General features: G+C 36.9%; 1 protein-coding gene across 1 annotated transcript; it reads right to left on the bottom strand.

The window, feature by feature from the left end:
• Positions 1-417: 417 nt before the first annotated feature.
• MTIF2 (mitochondrial translational initiation factor 2) lies at positions 418-23,859 on the bottom strand. Its single transcript, XM_015831398.1, has 15 exons — positions 23,697-23,859; positions 21,997-22,071; positions 16,880-17,079; positions 15,981-16,101; positions 15,164-15,335; positions 12,269-12,429; positions 10,491-10,667; positions 10,181-10,320; positions 9,654-9,778; positions 8,431-8,635; positions 7,065-7,317; positions 6,589-6,729; positions 2,044-2,208; positions 1,319-1,459; positions 418-1,057 (listed from the first exon to the last, which is right to left on the bottom strand). The coding sequence occupies exons 3-15, from the start codon at positions 17,069-17,071 to the stop codon at positions 888-890; spliced, it is 2,163 nt and encodes a 720-aa protein (XP_015686884.1). The 5' UTR covers positions 17,072-17,079; positions 21,997-22,071; positions 23,697-23,859; the 3' UTR covers positions 418-887.

The raw sequence follows: 23,859 nt of genomic DNA, 5'->3' as shown, positions 1-23,859 counted from the left end.
TTAATGACTCCTTACTTCCAATTACTAGTTTTTTTAAAAAAAATTATAGAACTAGAACAGCTTTTTCAAAAGCTGATGGTTTTTAATGCTACTTTTGTTTTGTCCTTTTAGTGTTTTGTTGCCTGCTTTGGTAGTAGTTTTAGTTCCTTTTGCAGAAGTTGTGTTAACAGAAGATTTCTATACTTTTACCTACTATCATAAATTGCTTATCTTCTATACTACACATTAGGGAAAAAAGGGGAGGTTCTTGCATTTATTATCATACTTTTATACTGTCATGGCTGCAAAATTGTATTCCAGAAATATTGAATTACCATTTGTTTATAGTGTTACTGAATTGTGATTATTAGTAGTTTTCCCTTATTCATTTCCATGCAATGCTATTGTTATAAAAAAAGCACAATTACCTAAAAATTACCTACAACTCTAATTTTAATATAAAGCTGATCTGCAAAAGCAATTTGCACTCAAAGATGGATAACTACATTGAAATTATAGTGTGAGGAATGACAGCCACTCTCATGTTTCAAACAAGTTCAAAAATGGTTTGGGTGTGGTACAAAGGTGCTTGATTCCATAGCTATTGGTTTGAGTACCATAGAAAATGCAAAATTTTAATAGCAAAACACCTTATCTAAACTTTTTAATAATTGTTGAAAAACAACTGCATTAACAAATGTTGTAATGTGTTAGTTTTCCTTGTAGTGAACATTTAGGTTTTAAAATGTTATTTCATAACACATAAAAATATACATCTCCTGAAATGGCAGACTTTTCCATTTTCTGTAGCCAATTTTACAATGCACGATACTATCCAGAAAATTCTACAGTTTGATACGGAATGAAGGTTCAAATTTTCTTGCCTTCTATATTTTAGTCAGCTTGATTTAAAATCCTGGGTCCCAAGAAATTGTCTGCTTAACTTCCTTTGTGCTGAAGCAAACAATTTCATCTCCAACTTCAAATTTCAGATTATTATTCAAACTAAGTCCACAATCCATGCCAGTCTTTACAATTGCGATATCTTCCTTATGATGCTTCAGAGACGATAAGCATCCTAAATAAAACAAATGAGTAAAATTTCAGTACATGTAATAGTGCATAATTTATCAGAAATGTCACTAAATTGGGAGTTGATTATGCTATAAGGGTGGCTCTTTATACATAGAATTCATACAGAATGGCATAAATTCATACTTTGTCTATGAAGGAAATGAAATGTAGCAAAAATATTAATCAGAAGCAACACCTACAAATTAGAAACACATTTCAACAAAGCAGAATCTGAGTAATCTAGTTAGATATGCACTTTACCCACCTGTCCAAATACATTCTCCATTGCGAATTAATTTAAAGTTCATTTTTTTGTTTAATTGTCCTTTCTGTACTCTACAGCCAGCCACTGGAACTTTATGTTTTCCTACATCAATCTCAAAGGTTGCTAAAACGGCAGCTTCTCCTGAAATAAAGGGAACATGAGAATCATAATGGTTAAAATGTAGACTCTCAAAACCAGCTTAAACCAACAAATCACTTGGCCTCTGTGCTAAAATCTTCCATTACCCCAATTTTGTACTTTTAGTTGTATCACATAGCAAAATTTTCACTGGTTTACACAATTTGTTTTTTGTTTTTTCAAGGGAAAACTAGAATTTTTTAAAAGTCTGGGAACACAGAAAATTATCTGCTGTTAGATTTGCACTATTGAAATGCAGGTTGATTTTTATTTTCTCCACCGTAGGTCTAGAACAATTGAATTTTTAAAAACAAACATCTGCAACATTCTGTGATTTATTTCCTTTAGTGCAGTAATCAAAAATAACCTTACATTATTTCTTTCATAAATATTTGTACCCTAGCAGTATTCAACCTGTAATAACTGTCCTGATCCTAGAAGGCAGCCTTACCTAAGTGAATTCTACACGCAGCAAACAAAACTGGAGGTTAGCAGCACAGCAAAGTTTATGAAGACCAGATTTCTGCTCCCTCCCAGTTATCAACTAGATAACTTCCAGAAGCTCACTTCTGTAATATCTGAAGTACCTAGCACATGTTCCTCTTCACCAAAGGGCAAAGTGTTGCTGAGCTCTTCCTGTAAATCCTCCACAAGCCGGTAGATGATATTGTGTATTTTCACCTTTATTTTCTTTTTAGCAGCCATCTGCTGAATAGATTTATGTGCCTTTATATTGAACCCATAGATGATACCTGTCAAATAAACAACAGAACAAATATAAAGTACTGTTGCTTCTCTTTTATTAACTTCAGAATGTACCAGGTACCCCAAGACAAGGGTGCAACAAAGGTTTTTACCTCCCAAAGCTAAACTTTGAAATCCAGGCAAATTCACTTAATGCCTGTTTGTATATTCTTTCAAACTATTTTTAAGAGTGGGAAATACGCTTTGGTTGCTGAAAGATTTACTGACGTGTTTGGGTATCCTGAGACTTGGTTCAGACATGGTGTATTGTAATACCAATATGCTTAACAATTTTGTTGAAAAAGGAAGAATTTGCTGGATTAATACAATTCATTCACCCTAGCAAGCCTCAAAGCAGCAAAATTTGAACTTGAGCAGTAAGCCTGTACATCCCGACTGAAAAAACTGGATTTATACACTCCCAATTTCTTGGCAGCCAGGAAAATAACGGATATTGTCGCGAATTAATCCGGGCTCATGGTTAAAATAAATTTTGGAAAGTTCAACATCCTAGTTTCAAACAGGTCTTATTTATAACTGACTGGTTTATTTCAAACAGTTATTTTCTGATTAATGTGTAACCAGCCAGGTTTCATGGAAATGAACTAAAACTGCAATAATTCTGGCTTTTTAGACAATTACGGAAGTACATAAATTCATCGTCCAATGAAGATTAGAACCCTAAATGCTAGAAGTTGAAACTGGTTTTAGAAAAAGTCAAGGAATGCAAACAAAGTATGGGCTTCCTTGACTCAGATTGCATTTATTATGTCAAAGTATGAGATGTGCATAGGAAAATAGGATCCCAGAATATCTCATTGTTCTCATGCAATACCTACACACAATAAAGGTCAGGAAGCCAGACTATAGACAGAATTTAGCAAAACAGGCAAAGGAGTGAGACATATATTCTCCCTTTATTCAACCTAAAGATGGAATACGTATACAAGTAATCCTTCAGTTGCAAATGTAATAGAGCCTGCCAATTACATTTGTAACCTGAGGATTTGTTAATTGGATCACGTTAAATCAGTGGTTCTCAACCTTTTTAATGCCGCGACCCCAACCGGTCGTAAGTCGAGGACTAAAGCAGTCGTAAGTCGAGGACTAAAGCAGTCGTAAGTCGAGGACTACCCAACCAGTTGTAAGTCGAGGACTTTCCCTGCCCAGGAGCACCGGGCATGCGTGGTTCCGCCCCCTGCACCGGCCGAGGCGTAGCTGGCAAGCGGCAGAGACGGAACAGGCCGACCACCAGTTGGCCCAGCCCAAGGGAGGTAAGGCACCCGCCGGAAAAGGGAAAAAAATGGCGGACAAAAAAAATGGCGGACAGCCTTGCTTGGCGACCCCCGTGAAATGGTCAATCGACCCCAAATGGGGTCCCGACCCACAGGTTGAGAACCACTGCGTTAAATGAACGTAATCCCTCCCTGCTTTACCCAATGCATTTACTAATCGAATACACAGGTCATTAAGTGCACATGAGGTATCTCAGGGTGGGGAAGACCATGGGGGACCCAGTGCTTCTGACCAACCAAGGCCTCCCCCGACCCGCTGAGATATCTCATGCTTCCTCCCGCCATCCTGCCCCACCGGGTCACTTATCTTTTGAATATCTCAATGATCAAATGAGCTGTCTCCTCTCCAGGCTCTCTGCTGCAGTTTCTTTGCCAGCTCCCAGTGCTCCAAAAGCCGAGCTGTGAGAACAGGCAGCGTGGGAGGAGCCTGCCCTGCTCAACTTGGCTGACTCACGGAGGCTGCCTGTGCAGGACACCTGATCTGCTTTTGGACGGCTGGGCAGCCTCAGTTGAAGGAGTGCAAGACCGTACCCCTAAAGACTTCTCTGCGCCAAAAGCTTTTGAAAAGGGATGGAAGGCTTAGAGGGAGCGATCTCTTGCTGCTTGAAACCTTCCATCCCTTTGCAAAAGCTTTTGGCGCAGAGAACAGAAGCCTTTGGGGTACGGTCTCGCGCTCCTTCAGACTCACTGAGGCTGCCTGGTGCTCCAAAAGTGGATCAGGTGTCCGGCACAGGCAGCCTCGGTGAGTTAACCAAACTGAGCAAGGTGTGCTTGTCCAGGTCTGCTTCTGCTCTCACACTCTGCTTTTGGAGCACCGGGAGCAGGCAAAGAAACAGTGCTGCCATACAAACCCTGCAGCAAAGAGGTTGGACAGGAGACAGCTCTCTTGAGGAGAGAGAAGGAGCGATAAGCCTGTTCTGGAAGTTTGGATCTTTAAAAGGTAAGTGAGCGAGTGATCAGCAATGGGATGGGGAGGAGCCAGTGGGCTAGCATAGCAAGGTCAATGCCTGTTAGGTCCCTGGGGGTAGTGGTAGGTAAGAATAGGCAGGAGGAATGTTGCAGCATCTCTGCAGTCGGTCATAAGGGTGATCAACTGCCGTGCTGCTGCAACATTCATAATTTTGGGACTGTTGCAAGTACTTTGGGGGGGAGGTGTCATAACTTTGAACCATCGCTAAATGAACTGTCATAACTTGAGGACTACCTGTATAAAGATTGGGGAAGCTGGATTGGAAGAGGAATTTAGTTTAAAGATAGAAGAATAAATAACATCATGTCTGCTATGCTGTTTACACTAGTCTGATAATTGAAAATTCAAAGCATTGGAAACACTAGTAATTATAAGCAGTACAGTAAAAAATGGGACTAAGATTAAATATAAGGCCAAACTAATGACAGCAGTTATAGCAAGCAGCTTTACAAATGACAATGAACTTATTGAAATGGTGGACAGATTTTGCCTTTTATGATCAAGGACCACAATTAAGAAATATGCTTCGGTTAGCACTTTGTACTGTAACCATGAACACCTTAGAAAAAATATTCAGATACTGGAATGTTTCTATACCTACAAAAATTAGAATAATGTAAGCTGTGATATTCCTTGTGGCACTGAAAACTGAACTTTGAAGAAGCAAGACAGAGTACTGATATTTTTAATTGGTTTTGAAGAAGGCTTCTGAAAATACTATGGATGGCCAAGAAAAAGAACAAATGGATATAAAACAACCCAGAGTTCTTGCTTGAGGCACAAATAATTAGGTTCAATTTCTCCTACTTCGGACACGTTATGCAAGATCTAACCCTCTGGAAAAGTCTAGAATGTTGGGATAGGTGGACAGAAAGCGAGGAAGAAGACAAACTCTGACAAAGTAAATTGCCTTAATTAGATTGGCTTAATTAGAGAAGTGTTATACACACTATTGGAAAATATGAAAGAACAGGTAGGAACAATATTCCTGCAGAAAATCTATGTGGTCACTGAGAGTCACCACTGACTTGATGGCACCTAATCTATCTATCTATCAATCTACACGGCCCATTGTTCATTTGTTTCTTTAGGTACATTTCTTTGTTAAACTGTGCCATAATGTTAAGTGTGAGGGATTATATATTCTTTCCAGCTTATTTTCACAGTCCTTATAGACATTTTGCTTTATTTGTACAAAGAATTTATAAATTATGAAGTTGCAAAAAATACACAAAACTTTGAGGAAAGCAAATTTCAAAAGTGATATTAAACAAATTTCTTTTCCACCATCATAGACATATGCAGACATAAATTATATACAAACACTGGTATTATATGAATAGCTTATCCTACACTCAGAAATTCATATGGAGCATTGATTCAGTTTCCTGAAAAGGAGCCTTGTATACCACCCTATAAGTAACATCAGATGTGTACATAACTGCAATCAAGCTGACACCAAATTTTAAGGGGTGAAGGAGTAGGAAAGTGCACATAGTAACTGCAAGCCACTCTATGGATTTATGACTGATTACCTAATTTATTTAAAGCAGAGACATCACCCTGCCAACAAAAGTATGTATAGTCAAGGCCATGGTTTTCCCAGTTGCAATGTATGGCTGTGAAAGTTGGACCATAAGAAAGGCTGAGCGCCAAAGAATTGAGGCCTTTGAACTATGGTGCTGGAGAAGATTCCTGCGAGTCCCTTTGACTGCAAGGCGTTCAAACCGGTCAGTCTTAGAAGAGATCAACCCCGACTGCTCTTTAGAAGGCCAGATGCTGAAGTTGAAACTCAAATACTTTGGCCACATAATGAGAAGGAAGGACTCACTGGAGAAGAGCCTAATGCTGGGAAAGATTGAGGGCAATAGAAGAAGGGGACGCCAGAGAATGAGGTGGTTGGATGGAGTCACTGAAGCAGTAGGCGTGAGCTTAAATGGACTCCAGAAGATGGTAGAGGACAGGAAGGCCTGGAGGAATGTTGTCCATAGAGTCACGATGGGTCGGACACGACTTCGCAACTAACAACAAGAAGCTAATTTAATTAATTAAACTAAAGAACAAACCATTAGTTCTAATTATTTCAACAAATAAATTGATAACCTCAGATCACAACTCCTTACCTTTAAATGATTCTGCTAGTTTTATATCATTTTCACTAATATCCCCAATCCCACAATGAATCACATCCAATACACATTCTTCATCAGCATCATAGGTTTTCAGAATATTCAAAATGGTTTCTACAGAGCCATCGACATCACCTTGGTGAAACAAGAAACTTAGTTAATTTCAGTGGAAAGAAGAAAAATCATACTCAAGCAAGTCACATAACATAGGAACTTTATACTATTGTATTGGGAAAGTGTGTTTATAAATTCAGTGTGGTGGGATTCAGCAACAAAGGCTTTTAATTCTGATCCAATTATAGAAATACTTCCCAAGAGCTGCTTTTAATGTTGTGTTAAATTTGTGATTGAAAGTCCATAGTCTGGACTCCTTCAGTGGGCCTAGAGACAAATGCTGGGGTTTAGGTTTAAAAACTCAAACAAGAGTGTAGAGCTGAGCACAAAAATAAGCAACAGAAAAATGATTATACCTTTGATAATGAGAGGCAACATGTTTTTGTCACTCTGAATATCTTTTTCAGACTGCCTAGTCATGGACTCCTTTTGGCTCTTCTTTGTTAAATATACTCTCTGTCTCCAGCTCAAGTTCATGAGACCCTCTCGCTTCTTCCTGTAGTCTTCGTTATAAGCCTTTTGCTTCTCTTCTATAATTTCTTGATCTTTCTTTATTTTTTCCTGCTTTTTCACATAGATTCTCCATTCAACAACTTCACGTGCCCTTTGCTTGGCAGAACAAAATTAATTAACCAGTCAATTTACCAACATAACTTGCCCTTTATCATTGCTGTTGCATAGTGTGCTCATGGCTCTCAGCACACTATGCAGGGCCATCAGATTCCTTCCAATGTATATTCCGCATTGTGTGATTGCTTACTATTTTGTAATTCCTTCCTCTACAATCTCTCTGCTCTAAAAGGGGGGAGCAAAAAATCAAGTGAAGCACAGTACAACCCATACTGACTATAATGGTGATCACATGACTGAGTGATGCTTCAAAGGTCACAAAAGTAGGCATTGGTCATAAAGTTTCTTTTTCAGCACTGTGGTAACTTCAAACAGTTGCTGTACAAAGCAGTCAGTAAACAAGGTCTACCTGTACTCCAAAGTATCAAATTCTCATAAAAGTATAAAAGTACATTTTAATTTTCTACCATTTGAATAACATCCAAATATGCCTGACCATCTTCGGCACTGGGAAAATGACTTTTGTATAATTCAATATTGTATATAGAATTTAGAATTTCCGTATTATAATTTATGTCTATATTGTAATTTATGCATCTTTTTCCATAGAGACATGTTATTAGCTTATCCCCCCAAACAATTTAAATACATCCCTAGACTATCCCCAAATTAGTTGACTCTCTTTTAATTTGAAAAAAAAATCCACTTTATTTATCAAATTTATATTACCACCCATCTTATGGAAAGTGACTCTGAGCGGCATACTATACAACAATGAAAAAACATTAACAACAATAACATTAAAATGTCATTTACCCCTAGTAGGGATTTTTTTTTTATCCAAACCAAGACATAACTATTGGTGAATAATCAGAAATTAAAACTGAACCAATCTTATATTTCTCAACTAAATGAATCATCAACAGAGATATTAAAATATTGGCCCAGTTTTGAGCAAGTGCCACCTGGAGTAGATAAAAGGCTTTCCTACTTGAATCAAACTATTTCCATATGTTGAAAAAACATGTTCCTTAGCATTTTATTTCTGCAGAACTTTTTCTGGTGCATCTTGGATGAAACTTTGGCTAAACACTGAATAAAGACAATTTTAGGAACATTACATTTGAATACTAAAACAAAAAATGTACTTACCTCAGATTCAACTTCAAGGATTTCTTCCCCTGCTGCTGGGACCTCCTTCCACCCCACGATCTCTGTGGGCACACCAGGGGAAGCATTTTCCATGGTTTTGCCATTTTCATCAAGCATTAGTCGCACTTTGGCCCAGGTTTCTCCAGCAACCAAAATACAACCCTTTCTCAGACTGCCTCTTTGGATAATGGAAGTGGTTACTGGACTGAGGTCAGATGGAAGGCAAATAAAAAGAAAAATGGCATTTGATTTGATATTCACAATTAATGGTATGTTTTAATGTGTAAGCCTCTTTTTATAGAGCTTTATACTATAATACATCTGTATTTTTTTTTTCAGTTTAAAATCTACTTTGACACATAAAACAGATCAGAATAATATATTTTCTTTTTTTCACCCAAATTATCTTTAGAAACATTTTGCCAATATGTTTACACGGAGATAAGGACTAGGCCAAGGTTCTTAGGCAAATGCATTTCATTGATTCTCTTTGATTCTCTTATTCCATCCTGAATCCTATAAGCACTCGGGACTTGGGGATTCTTTTTCAAAATGGCTGTCAGAGAAAAGCTTGTTCTCCATAAAATGGCCACTAGGGTGATGGTAGGATTTTGGAATCACCAAATGCTTTTACAAGTAAATTTGTGAAAAATGCTTTTTGTTACCTTTTCTAGCCCCACCCACTCACCTTATTTTTAGCTTATCTTTTTTTTTGGGGGGGGGGGAGAAGAGGTTGATACTTTTGCAAAGTGTTGGGCTGCAATTGTTCTATGAATGCCTAGGGAGCCCAAGTAGGCCTTAAAGACCTTGGCAATTAATATGATGTTGAATTCTGATGCTTTGCTTTGCTGCAGGCTGTCTTTCCATTCACTGTTTTCATTAATGTGTCTCCCTACCCCCAATCCAGGTGTAGCAAGAAGCCCAGTGTGTGCTGTAGATGGAATCTATGGGAATTGATCGCAATAGCTTTTCAATAAGGCAAATTTCGCACTAACACATTATTGGAATGCTACGGGAGAGTTAAATCCAAGGAAACAGGTTTTCTAGAACAAATTTCTTCTATGTAAAATTACATGCTTTAAATAAAAAGAAAGTTTAATTTTATTTACAAAAGGACTGTTTTTAAATTTTAGCTTATTATGCATTGTTATTTAATTGCACTACTGGAAATTTTAGAGGAACTCCCAGCCAACAATGAAATGGAATGAAAGATGCATGCTCACCCTTTTCCTTTATCTGTGCGAGACTCTATTATAATACCTTCCACGAGGCCTGTGCTATCTGCCTTCAGTTCCATTACCTCAGCAAGAGTTACAATTGCCTCTTTTAAGTTCATCAGATTATGGCTCTAGGTCAGAAAAGTCAAAAGTAATTCAGAAAAGGTAGGATTTATTGGTCATTGTAAGTAATTCAGTATGCATGGAAGATTTACTGAAGATTCAGTGACTTAAAATCTAGGATACACTGGTGGCTGAGTATATTCTCTTTCATCACATCTTTCAAGATCAATACCTAGGAATAAATAGCAGAATAAAGTATCTTTTCCTCATTAGGAAGTTTTCCTGCTTAGTTCTGAGAAAGGACTGCTTTTCTGCCCTAGAGTAGAGGTTCAGATGAAAGGTTTTTCTTTCCTAAAATCTCTGCCCAATGTTGTGTCATGTGACCTTGAAAAAAAATCAAAATTTTACTGCAAATAAACAATGTGATACAGATTTAGCTTAGGGATGGCAATGAAACTGATTTGCATTACCTTTAACGCAGAGACAGGAACAGCCTGAACATCTCCTCCATAGTCTTCACAAACAATATTATGAGCCAGCAGTTGTTTCTTTACTTTTTCAGGATCAGCTTCAGCTTTGTCACACTTATTGATGGCAACGATGATTGGAACTGAGAGAGAAAAAATGAGAAGGGACAAGTTTTACATACATATGTAATTTGTTCCAGATGAATAACAAATCATCAAATAGTAAGATACAGTACTTAGTAACAGTAATATGTCAACAGTAGTATTTATCTCCTCCCTCAACTCCCCAAAGAAGAACAAAATCCATGAATACCGTTAGCATTTTTAGCATGTTGAATGGATTCTATAGTTTGCTCCATCACACCATCATCGGCAGCTATCACCAGTACAACAATATCAGTGATATGTGTACCTCTTGCCCTCATGGCTGAAAAGGCAGCATGGCCAGGAGTATCCAAGAATGTTACCTTCTCCCCAGAAGGCAACTGCACTGCAAAAACAAATGGAAACATATACTGTATATTCTGTATTTAATGCTTCTCACATGATTTTCACAGAACACATTGAAAAACTGCTTCCATGAGATTTGCAACAATTTCTCATATAAGTAAAACTCTAAACAGAGAAATTGCCTAAAATTGACAATCACTTTTCTATAGTCCATGTTCAGCTATTAATTCTTTTGGCAAAACAATGCTTTACTTGGGGCTTTACTTCTGATACTTGAAGTTTATCTTCAGTTCTCTGTTATATGCTAACTTTTGCCAAAGTGGCATCCTCCAGTTATGTTGGACAACAATTTTCTCATATAACAATAAGCAAGGTTGAAAATTATAGGTGTCCAATGCACCTCTCTAAGTCCTAAGTCCAAAACACGACTTAGAGAGTCTCCTGCTCTATAATCTATAATTGGTTCAGCAATGAAACTAATTAGGATCTGTTTTTGACATCAGAAAATAGACAAGATAACATGTATTTAGTTGCTGTTGAGACCAGACTGAGAAACTTCATATGACTTAGCTAAGACCTGAAACTTGAGTTCTTGAGGCAACTTTACTCCAAGGACAGGAGAGATGACTTTTGTCAGATTTCACACCTAGGGTTGGCAGTAAACCTCCATGTAGTTAAGCCTGAATTTAGCTCTAAGCTGAAGCTGGCAAAAGGCACCCAGGCATGACAGCTGAATTAGACTGTACTGCACACAGGAATAAAAGCACACACTTCCTACACAACAGCTGATTGCTGATTGCACGACAAAGAATTCAGAGTCTTTATATATGATCCAGCTTTTAAACTGTCTTGCCTTTCTGAATTAACAGATATTTATTTCACAGGTTACTGGTGGCCCTGGGAGGTCATTGAGATACATTAAAATAATGGCTTTTCTTGCCTGGCAAATTCTAGTTTTACCTCACTAATCTCATAGCACTTTAATTTTTGTTTTCTCTTGAGAAGTATTACATGCTACTTTCCCTACTTCCAGCTGTATTTTGCTCACTTTCAGGTACATTATCTTCTTACAGTCTTATTTGCTATGAATTTATGAGTTGGCCTTCAGCAAGAAGCTACATTGTCATAATAGCAATAGCACTTAGACTTATATACCGCTTCACAGTGCTTTACAGCCTTCTCTAAGCCGTTTACAGAGTCAGCATATTGCCCCCAACAATCTGAATCCTCATTTTACCAACCTCGGAAGGATAGAAGGCTGAATTAGCCTTGAGTTGGTGAGTATCGAACCCCTGGCAGTAGCAGAATTGGTCTGCAATACTGCATTCCAACCACTGCGCCACCATGGCTCTTATCTTTTGTTATCAAAATTGTATTATCATTTTATGGTAATACAATTTTGATATAATAATGATTATTGCAGATGAAAAATTGACAACATTATAAAGTACGACCCAGATGTACCAATTTAAAATATTTAGGTTATTTTTAGATTCATAAGATAAAATCAATGCAGCAGTAATGTTTATCTACTTGACATGATCAATGAGAAATAATGGGAGATGAAGTCTCCCATCATTTAGAAAGCAACAGAATTTCTACCCCTCATCCAAAAACAAGTAAGAATAAAATAAATCATACCAAGAAAGGCACCAATATGCTGTGTTATATTTCCTGCTTCCATTGCTGCCACATTAGTATTTCGCAGGCTATCAAGTAATGTAGTTTTTCCATGATCAACATGGCCCAATACAGTAATAATTGGAGGCCTGGGGGTTAATAAAGCTGCATTTTGAAGAGGCCTGTAACCAACAGTAACACATTCAATTTTAAATGAAATAAGCCCTTTTTATGTTTTGTATTCTACATTTAACAAAGCTCTTAAAATTCCCAATCTCTGTATTTCACCTTTTTATAACAACCAACAGCTTGGAACTAGAGTGTACTCAAGATGTAGTCTTTCTACATAAGAAGGAGACATGTTTTCATGGTTAAATTATAAATAGGGAACCTGTGAAGGTTTGGCCTCCTAACCTTTCAGTGAACAATATGTTGTATTGCCAACAAGAAGGAAAACTGAAAGTATTTGGCTATTGAAAAGAGCACTTTAATGGATAACCTCTAGATAAATTTTGGGAAGCAAACTCTCATCCCCAATTGCACTATCCATGAAAAATGGTCAGAGAATGCTGCCTTTTTGACACCAGAGGTCTGAGTTGCACTTTCAGGATACTGGGAAATCCTCATGAGGGTTGCAATTTATTAATGTAAAACTGTTAACTGCGAACAAAATTGTTGTAATGAGTTCTACTTAAACTCAGGAATAGAATTCAGAAGTTGTACACAAGCAAATTAAACCATTGAACCATAACTCTTTGCAGTATCACCACTGGAAGTGGTTGTCCAGGAATTCAGGGAAATCTGTGTCATATAAGGCCTTTTGCAAGGAAAGAAGGTGTTTTACCACTTCTCCAATGAACAACTTGTTTTGTTGCTGACAGCAAGTTATAGTAGTTTCTACAGGATCAATCAGTTCTTAACATTTAAATAAATTAGTATGTTTTATAATATCATCAGTTCAAAGTTCAAACTTCGTGAAAATAAACTGATTTTCTTTCATAGTTCATCTTCTTTCAGCATTTCTCAGGCGGTAGGGAAACAGAGCCACTTTGGTCTAGGAGTTAAAGTATCAAATTAGAAACTGGGAGACTCTCAATTCTAATCCCTCCTTAGGTGTGAAAACCAGCTAGGTGATTTTAGGCCAGTTACTCTCTCTCAGCCCAACCCACCTCACAGGGTTGTTGTTGTGGAGAAAATAGGAGGAAGGTGTGTTGGATATGTCTGCCATCTTGAGTTATTTGTAAAAATAATAAAGGTGGGACATAAACAAATTGATTCATACATACATACTATCCTCTCTATAGCTGCTTTAAAGATTACTGTAAAATATATTAAGTATGTGAAATACTGAAAAGGTTATATGAATTCTTTTATTTCATATCAACATGCAATAAAATGTTTAATATTAGTAGAAATCAGAAAAATTCTTTTGGGCTACTATTTTTTATTCATATGAACTGAAGATGTCATTGAAGTACTTTGGATTCCTATTTTCCTTCTCTCTAAACAGAAGTAGCTTCATTTTGCATACAAATAGAAAAGCAGAAAAAGTACACGCAAAATACAGGGATAATTAGTTTGTTATAACTGCTTGGGAAAATGTTTGGCAAAATCCTGACTGAAATATGTAAGAGGTGATATGAACAATATTCAGATGTTATGCAGTTTATTTGTACATTTATGATTTTTGGCAAGCCACTAAAAATATATGAACGTGAGAAAATATGTTTACAGCACATTTGTGTATTTAGAGAAACATTCTGATAAAGTAAATCAGCTTTACGTAAATATGAGATTGAAGTTTGGTTACCAAATAAAGTAAGAACAATATATAAAGGAGTAACACATTTGAAAATAAATGGAATACTTAACATTCAACATTGAGCAAAAATGTGTGATGTCCTATGGTTATTTCATGTGTTTATGGATAAATATATATGGAATGGCTGTGGTGATATTAAATACCGTAGGTGTTGTTCAGATACAATATTAGACAGATGGTATAAATATGGATCTGAAACATGAATAAATCAAAAACCTACTTAACAAGGAAAACTGAGTGAACAATGCAAGTTATATATAAATTGCAAAAAGGGGGAATAAGTAGATGCATTTATCTAGTTTGATACAATGTTTACTGAAGATGGGGATATAGATGGAGAAATTTTAAGATAGCAGAAAGGTTGTAGTAGTATTATGGTCTGATGAAGGGAAAGAATGTTTCCTAAAGAAGTTTAAATGGCTTCATACAAGTGTGTTTGCTTTGCTGTTATATAGAAACAAGAATTATGTATGTTGGAGATACATAAAAAGTTAAATGCAGTGGGAATGGAGTGAAAAATGGATATGGAATTAAAGTGGATTGAATACAAAAGTGAGTGATCAATGTAAAAGAAATACATTGGGGGTGAAATTGCAAAACAAACACATGAAATAGGAATGGATGGGATGAGAAGATGGAGTTGATGACATAGCTAAAAGGATGCAAGTCTCAAGCAAGATAATTAAATACTGAACAAACTTTCACAGTGAACATTAGTATAATTCAAATAAATATACATTAGAAATATTATTTGTTACTAATTAAATGTTCCCATCAATATTTTCATGATTTACTTTTATCTGAAAATTAAATTGTGGCTTTGAGAAAAACAGTACCCTGCACATGCTTCCTAGTGATAGGCTATGTGGAATAGAATGCTGCCTTTAAAGGGTTTAATTGCATTATAGATCATAGCTTGCACAGGAGTATGTCTAGATAAAACTGGACTTTGGTTTAGGCATTGATTGATGGTAACAAAACTCAGTCTTCATGGGCCCATCATTTTCTGCACTTGACATACAATGGGTCACATATATTATACATGTTATGCTTAAACCCAGTAATAAAAAAAATCACTTAAGCACAGATGTTACCTTCTAACCACATCTTTATTTTCTTTTTCTTTTTCTTCTTTCAGTTCAGCCCATTTGTACTGCATGCCAGATTTTTTAATGATGTCTTTGATCCAATTTACTTCCAAGACTGAATCTGGTTCTAGTGAATCTAAATCTATATCTGTGTTCAGCAGAGCATCATATACATGATCTGAGTATAAAAAACATAACAGTCATTGAGGAATGATCCAACCAAGAAAGAGGTCTATGATATAGCAGCACTAATTGGAGAAAATGATTGTCATGTAATTTCCAATGTCCAGACAGGATGTGCAGTCCTCAAATACTTCGATCCTTTGTCAGATTTCAATGCTGTTATCATTATCATCATATATTTAAAATATATTTTATGCAATGAAAAAAGACTAAAGGGAGTCAATTGAAGAACTAGAATAAATTGCATACTAATGTTGGGATAGAACAACTAAATTCTGTGCATGAGCACAGTCTCAGATAGTATACTAGGCCAGATCTATTTATCAGGCAGTAATTCACAAAATATGAGCGGTAAATACAAAAAGGAAATGAAGGGGCCGTGGTTAATCTGAATTATGTGTATTTGTACACAAAAATCAGACACTACAATCTGGACGAAGGAAGAAATCAGAGATTTTTCTAAAATTGTGGACTGCCAGTGTTCTATGGTCTTTTTGTGTAGTATATGGCCCTGCCTTTTAAACTGTATATGTGGGATTCAAAAATGAAGCTGCAACACAAGGATATCAATCAGTTGAAAGGAAGATCAGGAATTGCTCCTTTTGTAATTCCCATGCATTGTTTGAAGGAACCGGCTCACCTATATCCTTATGCATCACTTTTGCAAGTTCCTCCACAGTCATTTGGCGCCTTATCTCAATCTCTTGTTTCTTTGCTTTCATCTGTACAGGTTTCAGTTTCACTTTGCCCAATTTCTCTCTCTATAACAGAGATTAAGAACAATATATTTAGTCACTGGTTTAACTCATTTTCTGAGTTTCCACAATACACTTAGTCTTAAACAAAAGGGCTAATTTTCTGGCCCCTGAAATTCACTCTAAATATGACTACAAAAAATGGCATAATTTCCGGTCATTCTGGTGTATGGAACAAATGAAATTTGTAATGTAAGTTCTAAATAGGCATATAAAAGCATATCCCCTACTCTTGAGGGAAAAGCTCTGTAAGCATATGTGATGTGCTTTGTCAACCACATTTCAACCTTTTGTCTCCCCCAAATACTAAGGTTGCTTGCCTGGGTTTGTGACAATGAAGCTGTGCTAATTCCTCTTTTTCTTCAATTGTTAATTTATTACCAAAGCTGACTGAAGCTTGAAAAAATGATTCCCCATTAAAACTTCTAGGGAAGCCCACATATTCTCCCAGGCAGTTGACACACATTCACTGAATAGAACACAAATGTTTGAAAAGGGCACAGCATCAAGTGAACTCAGAATTCTTCCTCTTAATTACAATTCAAAACATTTACAAAAAGTAAATAATGGAATCAATTGGTTGTTCTGCACTGATGCATTTTGGACAGGTTGCTCTTCCTTTTCAAGGCCAACTGGACAAAAAGCATGCATGCAATTGTTTGGAAAGTTTACAATATTTATATTTACCTCTACTGCATCCCTCTATAAACAACATTGTCTTTTATTTCTTAGCTAGCGGCACACAAAAATCCTTCAGGGTAAGAATGAAGTAACTATTAATTACCTCCTTGGTGGTGAAAAGCCTGAATTGTGAGGTGGTGTCTGGATGCCAGAGCAGCGGGTGCAGCTGAATGGGGCACATAGGGTAGGCAGAGGACAGGACAGACTTCCACTGTTTTCGGTAGGCTAGGGAATGCAGCTGCCTGCAAGCACTATATAAATGGGCCAGATTCTCTAGCGGTGGCATCCAGTTCATGTTTCTCTCTATAACCAAGAAAAAAATAGAGCTTGAATGAAACATCTTTCAAGTGGACAGTCTAAAAAAGAGGTACCCCTGAAGCAAAGGAGGATGGAGCTGCTGTAACTTCCTTCCACAATGATTTGGAAGAGAGAATGATGGTATTACCCCATAAAACTTTTTCTGTTAGGCCAGTATTCAAAAATACAGAGGCCATAACCAATTTTTCAACTTTAGGGGCTTTGGCACATGCAAGATAAGCTGATGTGGTTTATGTAAGTAAGTTAACAGAACATAACTGCAAGCAGAGGAAACACAAAAATAAAGATAGAGCTTATGCTAAGCTAAAGGTCATGGTTAAACGGTTAAATGATGCAGGTACAACAGGTGCAAGAGGCCTTTTTCCTGGAGGGTATGAACAAAATTTATTATATATAGGCGCTTCGGATTAGCTTATCGGGGGGGAAGTAGGTGGGCTTGAGTGTGATGGGGTGGGGGGAAACCAGTAACATGAAAAGGGTATAAAAATGTGATTTTAACAATTATTGTTGTGGCTTGATCTCCTGTGAGAGACTAAGACCACTAACTTTTGCAAAAGTTTTAATCTCAATAAAACTCTGTTCCTGGAATCCCAAGTGAGTATTTGAATTTATTTATTTTTAAAATTCTGAGCCAAAAACGCTCCAAACACTAATAATAAAATTAAGACTGCCAGTAGCTGATAGCAAAGTATTCAGATCTGTATCCTGTTGCTGCCATTTTGTGGCGATCAGAATTTTTGCAGCCTCTATCTAGTGTGGGTCTAAATAAAACAGTAAACTGTCAGATCTGGAATCTAGCACTTAACAAAGAAGGGATATGCCTATAAACTGCTGTGGTTCGTAAAACGCATCCCCTAAAACAGGGGTTCTCAACCTTGGCAATTTTAAGACTTGTGGACTTCAATTCCCAGAATTCCTCAGCCAGCAAAGCTGGCTGAGGAATTCTGGGAGTTGAAGTCCACAAGTCTTAAAGTTGCCAAGGTTGAGAACCCCTGCCCTAAAAAGATGCCACTCAGGAGTATCAGCTTAGGAGAGCTGGCCCCTTACGCCAAAATTACTACTATTTTTCCTCTTTTGGAAAAAAGAGGAACAAAGCTAACCTTCTGGAGAAGGGAAGCAAGCAATATTAGAGAAAGAGAAGAAGCGTAGGCGCAGCTCTGAAAGAAGCCACTCTTCAGATATCCAGACGCTGAAATAACAGACAACGTCGGGCCTTCACTGTAGTCTTTTTTAAAAAAACATTTCACCTATTATCTTCTGCTTCTTTAAGCGTTTTACTAACGCCCAGCCGGAAGATGGCGCACGCCCATCAACTAGCCATTCCTCTGCTTCCAGCCATGTGAGCGCGCCTCCTCCTTGCAACAAGGGCCACAAGCATAGTGCTAATATCCGCTACTAACCCGCCCAGCCCAGGCAATTGAGCATGCGGAGTTTTCGCGCACGCTCAGTATTAATTCCCAAAGCCACAAGAGTTTCACTTGCCCTCAGTTCAGGTAAGGGCAAAAACTGGCACGCCGTTCACGTAGTTTAAAGTGACCTTTTTGCCAATGGAAAGATATAAATTAGGATAATCCCCAATGAAAAACTCTTAATAAGATTGCCCGAAGAAACTTCTGAATGTAGGCTTAAGTGGGATAAAGAGTGAAAAAGCCCATTTGTTTCGAGGTTGATTCCCGATGACAACATGTGCATTTAGGGACCTGTGAGTTCTTCGGTGTAAAGCAGCTTCATTATTTCTTTATTCAACAAATTAATATTTAACTACTGTGTTTACATATTTACAGACTAGTATTTCTTGCACAATATTAGAGTGGGTGAGTTTGGTGTTTGGAGGGCGAAGAGTTGCATCTGTTAAAAGTCATAAATTGCATTAACAGATGTCTTTTACATATATTTCTATTTAAAATTTGGCCTAGCAGGGCACTTATTATTGTTAGAACTTAGACTGTTAGACTGATCTGCCACAAGGAGAAATGACTTAAAACATTTGCCAAAGATGGTATATTTTCTTGGATATTATAAAGCATTGGTTCGTGCTGGAAAAGGACTGGGTACAGTCAAGTCCTCCTTTTGACACAGTAGACCAGTGTGTACAGTCCATAATCGCATCCTTAAATGAACTGATGGGGAATAACAAACATGATGATAATAATAGGGGTATCCTGGGGTCTTCTCATGGCAGCACTGAAGTCTGTTTGTTATCCAGTGTGAGAGTTGGCAGGAAAGTATATTGACACAAAGAAGTGTTGATTGCATTTCCAAACTCTATTCTGTCTTGCCAAGGAAGCAGAATAGGGCTCTGTCTGCATAAGACATGGGGGGGGGGAAGAATGAGGTGAAGATTATCATTCATTTCAGCATCTGATAGAAGTTCTAGTTGATAGAAGGTCAGTTATCTGATCCATGAGATTCAGGGTAAGAGAGTTGGTACCAAAAGAGCTATACTCTGCCACGTTTGTACCCTCGTTCTCTTGCTATTGATGACAGATGAAGCAGGGTGGGGAGAAGAAAGGGAAGAGGTTTTCTATATATATACCTTTTGCTCATCTAACTTCTCCAGCCACTGAAGAGAAATAGGACAGAGAAGAGACCTTCTTCTCCATTCTCTTTTGAACCCCATTATCTTGCAATGAAGCAGCAGTCAGATAAGGAGATCAGCAGGGGAATGTTTATCAAAATAGTAAATAAAGCTGGGGGGGGGGGCATCCAGGAAAAGGGCCTGAATGGTTGTTTGGCTGAAACACAGAATTCATACACTTGAAGCTGATACATTTTTTTGTAGATCTAGCTTGTATATGTTTAAGTGTGGAAAATCTGGATATTACTTGCCATCAAAAAGAGACAAGCGTATGCTTGTCACCATTTCTTTATTTAAATCTGTCCAATGTTTGATTAGAAACAGTTTCAACTGAGATAAGTGGGACTTTTTTCCTCTAAATTGTTGATGCAATTGTGTGTATTTATTCAAAATGATTTTTCACTGTAACACAAATATTCCCATCCTATTTATATCTAATCGGAGATAAGCCCCAGTTTAGTCAATGAGATATGCTTCCAATAAATAAGGAAACATTTCAGCTCTGTTTGCTTTACTATTATATGGATTATTATTTTGGTAATTGGGCAATGTTAGCAAACTTCAGTCATAATGAAATTTATGAACAGATGACAACGTCCATAAAATGTAGCATTTGAAACTGACTCAAATCTGCAGTGGAGCGAATGGGAATAAAAGACCTGCAATGATAGTGAAAGTATTAGCTCAAAAAAAGAGTATTTGAGAAAAAATTCTAATGGTATGAAATCACTGATACCATGATCAAGATTATTTCTGAAGATACAGCACGGAATTCAATTTACTTCATTTTTTAAAAAATACAGTATCTAGGGTCATCATTCACAAGAGATTATAGGACATTATGTATAAAATTATAAAAACAAATGCAATGCATTACAATAAAATGTTTGGCTCTAAGATCTGCCAATATAAAAATACAGATAGTCCTTGACTTATGGCCACAATTGAGCCCAAAAGTTTTGTTGCTAAGTGAGACATTTATAAGGTTTTGCCCTATTTTACGACCTTTCCTGCCACAGTTGTTAAGTGAATCACTGCAGCTGTTAAGTTAGTAGAACAGTTGTTAAGTGAATCTGGCTTATCCATTAACTTTGCTTATCAGAAGGTCACAAAAGGGACTCACATGATTACGGACACTGCAGCCATCATAAATATGACTCAGTTGCCAAGTGTCTGAATTTTGATCACGTGACTATAGGGATGCTGCAATGGTTGTGTGAAAACCAATCATGTCACTTTTTTCAGTGTCATTGTAACTTCAAAGGTCACTAAATGAACTGTTATAAGTCGAGGATTACCTGCATAAGCTAGTATTAATCGTATGACAGTATGTGTACGGCTCACTGAATGACAAAGTAGCCAAAGTAGTAGGTGTTTCACTTACTATAAGTTTAAAATAATTAAAATAAATTATTGATTTATTTAATAAATACACTATAAAGAGCTGTTATCATTATCCAGTTCAAATGCAATTCATTTTATAACCCATATAGTCAGTTAGTGCCAAATAAGGGTGAATGCACAATTAAGACCTTTCAGCTTAATATCTATGTTTCTTCAAAATGAATGCTAATTTATTCTGTTTGCCATTAAATGTGCAAGATTAGAACATTTTGCTGCTCTTAACAAACTCTTCCTGCTGCACACACACACAAAAATAACAGCATTCTAAGAGGGTCTAAAAAGATAGTTTTCTTATGCAAATTCCATATAAAGAATGGTAGCTGTATAAAATCATGAATTCATTATAACAGTACTTACACAAATGAACCTATTGTATTTTATAACAGCAAACAAAATAAAAATCAAGCATTGAAATGTCTAAAATGCAATCCCATGTTTATTCAGAAATGAATCTCACTGGATTCTGTGAGCTTCCTAGTAAAAATATCTTGTATTTGAGTTTCAGAATTTTTTTAGATGATTGAAATCACTTCTTTATTTAGTTTGCTTTTTGGCTGGTATATAATAAAAGTAATTTAGACCACAACCCTATTTATACTTGTCTAGAAGTAAGTCTCATTGAATCCACTGGAAATTATTCACAATATAAAAAATACATATATATTAAAGTGTTGCTCCTGATTTATAATATTAATAAACAATGCTGTCAAACTTAATGGTGATTAACTTTCCAAGATTTATTTTTAAAAAGACACTCTACTCATTTCTGCACATAGTTTCCAAGTATGCTTTCAAACGGTAATTCAATCTATTAAAATAGAATAATCTGATTTTTAAAGTATGTCATAATTAAAAATCTGCAATTGTGTTACTTTGACAACTGAATTATGAAAAAAGGCTTACCTCCTAATAATACATACCTGGAAAGTATTAAAATCAATGTAGTTTAGAGTAGATAGTCCTAAGATTGCATCATAAATATTTCTATCTGAAGCCTGAATACAAGACAGATGCAGTTTTAAATATTATTCAGATGTATGCTTATACTGAAATATTGTAGTACAAAGAAGCAGCAAAGGAAACTCCAAATGACATGTGGAATTTAAGTAATTTATTCTGTTTTAAAATGAAACTGCCCATTTAGAATAAGTTTAATGTGTGGTAGACCATATGCATAAAACCAGAAATTAAACTGATTGTGTTTTGACAACTCGCTTGGTTAAAAATGTAATTATCAAAAGGGTGGTCTGGTATGTACCATTGGGATGGTACATACAGTACATATTCAGGTAATAATGAAAGTTAATTGAAAAAGTCATTTTGAAAGGAGAGATGTGGCACTCAGTACTGTCTTCCTTACATGTTGGACTACAGTTCTCATCAAGCCAAGCAAAGATTTCCAATGATATTTTACTTTGGAGAAACAAAGAATAGGAGGCATCAGTTGAATAAAAATTCCCGTGCAAATCATTGACTGAATTGATATACAACTCTGAATCAGGACACTCAAAGTAAAGTTGTAATATTTATGGGGATAAGTTCGCTAACTTAAGGGCCCCAAAACTGAAGCTTTTTTTAAACATTGACACAAAAGTTACTTGCGAGTCAGAAATGAAGAATCTGGTTATACCATTAAACAAATGTGTTAAATAAACTTCATAGTGAAGCATTACTGAAAACATTTTACTTTGGCTACTTAGTTGCCAGTTTTACATTAAGTGAAACACCAGTATTTCATTTTATTACTGGATATGTAATATTTTTTGCAAGATATATTTAGGAAGGTACTGGGTAATGTCTGCAATGCCTAAAATGTTGCAGGGCAAAAAAGTATTTGGAGTGCTCTATGTCAGAAGTCCCCAACCTTTTGGGCACCAGGGACCGGTTCTGTGGAGAAAGGTTTTTCCACAAACCAGAGAATGCGTGGTTTTGTGTGCTGCCTGCATCCCACGGATGGGGCTTTGCTTGTTTATGCAGACCGGTTGCTGGCATGCTGCAGCCGGTACTGGCCCACGGACCAGGGGTTGGGGACCCCTGCTCTATGTGGTCTGCAAGCAGCTTGAGAGGCCCACTCTAAACTAGACTGTCATGGGCTAGCTTGGACATAAGCATTGTTCAGTACTCATGGTTAAAACCAGTTATAGCTTTTAATGCAGCATGTGAACACCGTATTTTAAATCAGCATTCCCAATCAGTTTCCCTTGAAAGGTGTTAAAAGAAATAGCTTCCTTTAAAGACCAGAGATGAGTAATTATATGGTCAGAACTCTGAAATGCCATACCAGCGTGAACAATGGTAGGGTTATCTGGGAAATCATAAAAATGGGAAACTTACAGATGACAAGGACACTAATCAGGGAAGGCCAATTTATTTACTGAAAGGGGGGGGGGCAGCTAAAGAACAAGATAAAACTATCCCAGTGTTTCAATCCCTGCATGCTTCCAGGGAACCTGCGGAATTCCAGTAAAGTCATTGGTGATTTATTGTTGAATAAATACCATTGCTGCCCACAATACAAAGCTATTCCCAGAGTACAGATGTTCACACTCCAATCCAGGTCAAATTGCTAGTAACGTCATAGAAACAATTCACATACTGATTTTGGCAAAAGATGGAATACCTGTTTCCAGAATGTTTTTCTACTACAGTGTCTAATTTATATCCCTGGAATCTCCTGGTAGCTTTCCATGGGTTCAGCTTTTGAAAAACAGGCAAGGTTGGCTAACCGCTGCCATCCAGCAGTACAAGGCAAACGGGCAGAGCTGTCAAAGCGGAACCGAGTC

Source organism: Protobothrops mucrosquamatus, unplaced genomic scaffold (assembly GCF_001527695.2).
Source record: "Protobothrops mucrosquamatus isolate PMUCROS unplaced genomic scaffold, P.Mucros_1.0 scaffold_256, whole genome shotgun sequence".
Taxonomy (NCBI): Eukaryota; Metazoa; Chordata; class Lepidosauria; order Squamata; family Viperidae; genus Protobothrops; species Protobothrops mucrosquamatus.
This window is presented reverse-complemented; position numbering and strand designations above follow the sequence as displayed.